The sequence below is a fragment of the Strongylocentrotus purpuratus genome, unplaced genomic scaffold (genome assembly GCF_000002235.5).
Source record: "Strongylocentrotus purpuratus isolate Spur 01 unplaced genomic scaffold, Spur_5.0 spur5_scaffold_14, whole genome shotgun sequence".
Taxonomy (NCBI): domain Eukaryota; kingdom Metazoa; phylum Echinodermata; class Echinoidea; order Camarodonta; family Strongylocentrotidae; genus Strongylocentrotus; species Strongylocentrotus purpuratus.
Window position 1 is genome coordinate 22,963,008 of NW_022145599.1, and position 4,917 is coordinate 22,967,924.

The 4,917-nt window shown below is 37.8% G+C and overlaps 1 protein-coding gene across 1 annotated transcript; it reads left to right on the top strand.

Annotated features, from left to right (window-relative positions):
- The first annotated feature begins 893 nt into the window (after positions 1–893).
- On the top strand, positions 894–4,446 carry LOC578598 (cytochrome P450 1A1). The gene has a single exon (XM_003727744.3). The coding sequence runs from the start codon at positions 1,113–1,115 to the stop codon at positions 2,553–2,555; it is 1,443 nt and encodes a 480-aa protein (XP_003727792.1). The 5' UTR covers positions 894–1,112; the 3' UTR covers positions 2,556–4,446.
- The last annotated feature ends 471 nt before the right edge of the window (positions 4,447–4,917 follow it).

The window sequence follows — 4,917 nt, forward strand, 5'->3', positions numbered from 1 at the left end:
GGTAGCTATTATTTAGCATGTTCAGATATCAGTAACATTTCTTATAAATGGGGATGTAAAGAGAAACTTCATAATGTTGCCTTCCTTACCTATCTTCACGGTACATTTCATCAATAAAACATATAATTGAAAATCAAACTTAATGTTGACAGGTGAATTATCTAAGAAACACTATTATGCATTTGAAAAGTGATTTGCTCATTCCATCAGTTTTCCAAATCGAACTATAAAGTCATTGTATTCTTTTATCTGATGAGTGATTTCATAGCTTACTATCGTATTCTTTTTTGTATTTCATTGTTTTGACAAATCGGACTAATTCGCTCTATTCTTGTATTTGTTTTGATTTGTTTTAATGTCCTCTTTTGTGTTTGTATTTTATCTGTGACACAAGAAGTCTTTCCTATCTTTCCTTTGCCTATTTTTTTTCCCCCATCAAACTTTCTACTTTTTCCGGGGAGACCTATTTTGGATTCGCTGGTTATTCGTGGACTGGCTTATAATGATACCTAGATTTTGTTCTCTACTTTTTCCTGATTTGATGTGATTTTATAATATTCAAAGATATGTTTGTTACAATAATGGATTGACCAAAGACAATACATGTATACACTGTGCGTGTGATCGTCTTTGGATCCATAGCGCACATTCCACGGCGAAAGTCAATGCCCTGTAATGGAAGCAAACGTAGTAGAGCGTTGATTGACGTGGCGTGACAAAGCTTCGACCAATCATAAGCCTCCTGTAATTGAGGTCGGGCTAAGGTGGGCGGGCACTTTGGCTCATTCACGGCCGATTGGGGAGGCGGTTCAACGGTTTCGAGTTTGGTGAGGGGGCGTGTCTTTGAGAGCAACATATTTTACGCAACTCTAGTTTTGACACTTTTCATCTACGGCGAAGGGAGTGTAGTATTTTTTTTCGAGCGACGATGAGGTGTTGCGAACAGCTGAGGTGATTTCCGCAGAATTATCATTCACGAATGACCTAGGATTTGCTCCTATAAAAAGACGGGCAAGTCATACTACGTTCATAATCTGTCTGCCAAGCAACCAAACCTCAGCGAGGCAAAGCTTTCATCAACCCACGACCTGCGAAGAACGCCAGCTGGAAATATGAGCGAGAGCAAAGCCAAATCGCTGCCTGGCCCATGGGGGTTGCCGATCTTGGGTAACCTGCTAAACCTCGGCAGTGACGAGCCGCACGTAGCTCTGATGAAATTAGCCAAAGAATACGGCAACGTCTATCAAATTCGACTAGGCAGTCGACCTGTGGTTGTACTTTGTGGCCAGGAGGCTATTAGGAGTGCTCTTGTACGGCAGCCGGTGGCTTTTGCGGGTAGACCTGATCTTGCATCTTTCCAATTTATCAGAAAGAACACAGATGTAACCGTCGCTTTTCAGACAAACGATGCGACCTGGAAATTGCATCGTAAACTCGCCGAGTCCTCGATTCGATTCTTCGTCTCGGGACAACGAAAATCGAGCCTCGAATCAACTGTTACGCAAGAGGTCGAATCGCTGATCAACTACTGGACCAACAATAACAATAACGACGACAACCTGCAGATCGACCCCGTTAATTTGATCAAACTTTCAGTGAGTAACGTGATGTTATGGTGCATCCTCGGCAAGCGACATTCACTCGATGATTCTCGACTTCGCGAATTTGTATCGAAATCAGACGATTTCGCTGTAGCAGTCGGTAGTGGAAACATCGCAGATTTCATGCCGTGGGTTCGTTTCGTCACAGTTCGTACCACGCAAAATCTCAAAAAGCTACTTAACACATTCCGTGGTTGGTTTATGCCATACATCGAGGAGCATCGCCTCCAGTACGAGCAGGACTCTGAGAAGGATATTCTCGATTACCTCGTCACGTCGTCGAACAAACTTGACGAGGCAGACCTCCAGCAACTAGGAGTGTCCCGTGAAGCATTGCAAATCTCGACTGTATTCGACCTCTTTGGTGCCGGGTTTGACACCACGTCCGCCATCATCACCTGGCAGCTGTACTACGCGATCCGTCATCCCGCTGTCATTGCCCGAGTCCAAGCCGAGCTCGACGATGTCGTTGGACGAGACCGCCTCCCAAACCTCACCGACCGTGATCACCTCCCACTGACTCAGGCGTTTCTGCTCGAGACCTTCCGTCACTCGTCCGTGGTGCCGTTCACCATCCCGCATAGTACGACCACGGATACCACCCTCCTCGGCTACCATATCCCTAAGGACACCGTAGTCTTCGTCAACCTCTACTCGGTCCATCATGATCCAGATACATGGCACCGACCATCCGACTTCGACCCAGAGCGCTTCATCGACAACGAAACCGGTCTCGTTGATAAGACAAAGGCGGATGCCATCATGCCATTCGGAGCTGGGCGGAGGCGATGCATCGGCGCTGAAATGGGCCGCATCCAATCATTTCTTTACTTTGCTATTTTGATACACCAGTGCCATGTCAGTTCCTTAGACAAAGCATCACTGGACAATAAGCCTATCTATGGCCTGACCATGCGACCTTCACCTTTCAACATCTGCGTGAGTAGGAGGTAATACCTCACCAAACAATTATAACAAAACTGCCTCATCTCTGTCATCAGCTTTAATATTATTCATCGAAAAGAAGATCAGAGAAGTGACTAATTTGTTTACATCATTCTTATGAACGGTCTACTTTCTTTCCCATCTGCTTATTCAACCACTTTATCCAATTAGAGAAGTCAGTTCTTAACTGTTTTAATGGTAGCATTGCTGCACGTATATTTTATCAGATATCAGAATTAAAATCATAAAGAATCTTTGTGGACGAAAACACTTAAAATTACATACTTGAACTCCGGAAGTATTATATTTCTCTTTTATTTGTTGATAAATTCAATTCATTGCAATTTTTCTTCCATTATATATGTCACGTTTCCCATTATCCAGAATTTTATTTTAACAGTAATAGCGACGACCTTCTCTTCTTGTGTGTTAAATTTAATAGAAGAATGTTGTAACATTGAGACAATTATTAACAGTTTTACTTTTTTTTTACAAGAACAACCAATTAGAACGCAATTTACCCGAAAGGCGTTTCTGATTGATTGATTTGCGGTTAGTCATGCAGTATCACTTAGTCGAAAGACGATGGATGTAAATATCATATTGTATATTGTAAATACCAACGGGACTATTTTTGTGTATATTTGGTAATGTGAAAATCATATTTATTCAATGTAAATACAGACTAATGTTTAGGCATTTATATACATACATGTAAAAACTTAATAATTTGTTTATGTGAAATCATATGGTATTAAATTTACCTCATTATTTTTTTTTACGTATTGCATAGTGGCAGTTCATATTACTGCTTAAAAGAGATGACACTATTACAAAAAACGTGAAATATCACAATCCAGGATATCACATGACGTTGAACATAATGAACGCTGAACCGTCCTTTTTAACATGTTTGAGATTGATAAGCTGATTTCTTTTTGTCAACCCTTACTCCACAAATAATATAAGCATTTACACTCGTGGAATGTATAAATGCACATCTTTAAAGAATATTTTCGACCAAATACGGACTCTAAGTATGACACTCATTTTCAATAAAAACGGAAAAACAGGTATTATTGCATTATTAAATTTAAAAAACAACCTCCAGAATGTGTTTTATTTTCATACTTTGCGCTTTGATAAATGTGTAATATATTCAACTAAGATATTTTGAATGTTTTCAAATAATCCTTTGTTAACGGTGCACTACATGTAGTGATACATTTTGGTATTGAATTGCAAATATTTGTATTCAGTTTTAATTTAATTGTTTCTAATTGATTTTAACCTAGTTGATTCACCAATTTGAAATACCACTTTGAAAAAAAATATATAATTCGCAAATCGTCATAAAAAGAATTTGGTTTACCTGCTATTAAAAAAGAAAATATTGAGTGATATATTGTATTACCTGTATATCACGAAGGCTGTATAAGTTACCGTTAAATCATATGAGTACGTCTTTGAAAGAGTTAAAAGATTGATTTATAATATACTGACTGATTATTTTTTGGTTAAGATTCCAAAATTATTAACTTGCTAACACCCATTTACTTTCATTAGTTCGATATTACAAAAACCGTCTAGCATAAGCACAAAAAGAGAACTAGAAATACAACTCCTATCATGCCAATACTTTCGTTATACCAAAACCCTTTGAAAATCAAGATTTTTAGATAAAATGGTTGCCACTTTAAAATGCCATCTCAGGAAAACAATTGTAGTGAGTAAACTTGATTCTATTCTTTACTTTCGTTTGTATAATTAACGACCATTCTAACTTAGCTAAGAATCTTTATTTTTAAGAATGGACAAGAAATGTACATTATTTGTATCCTCGTGTCTGGAACATTTAGAGCCAATTTGGAAGACTCTTTAATAAAATGAGAAAAAAATATTACTGCCTAAATCTAGTATTACTTGTTGGTGTGAATTCAATTATGCAGATATTCATTAATTTTGGGTATTACTTGCTGGATGAAGGGATGACTTCATGTATTATGAAACTCTACTCTGCAAGCTGTACATTTATATGAATTGTTGATTGATGAGGATTGTCTGATTTATTTATTTATTCATTATTTGTACATTTATTTATTTATTATTTATTTGATTGGTTGTTTGGTTGATTGATTGACTGACTGATTTATTAGTTAATTGGTAAGGGTTGATCGATTGGTTGAGTTTTTTGTTGGTGGATTAATTAACTGATTGGTAAGGGTTATCGTTTGATTAGTTTTTGTTGGTTGATTCATTGATTTATTGATAAATCTATTGAATGATCGAGCTGCATGACTGAGTGAACAGTGAACGACTGAGAGGAGGCTTGTGACAGAGCATTGTTATTAAATGATAATTAGATAATAAT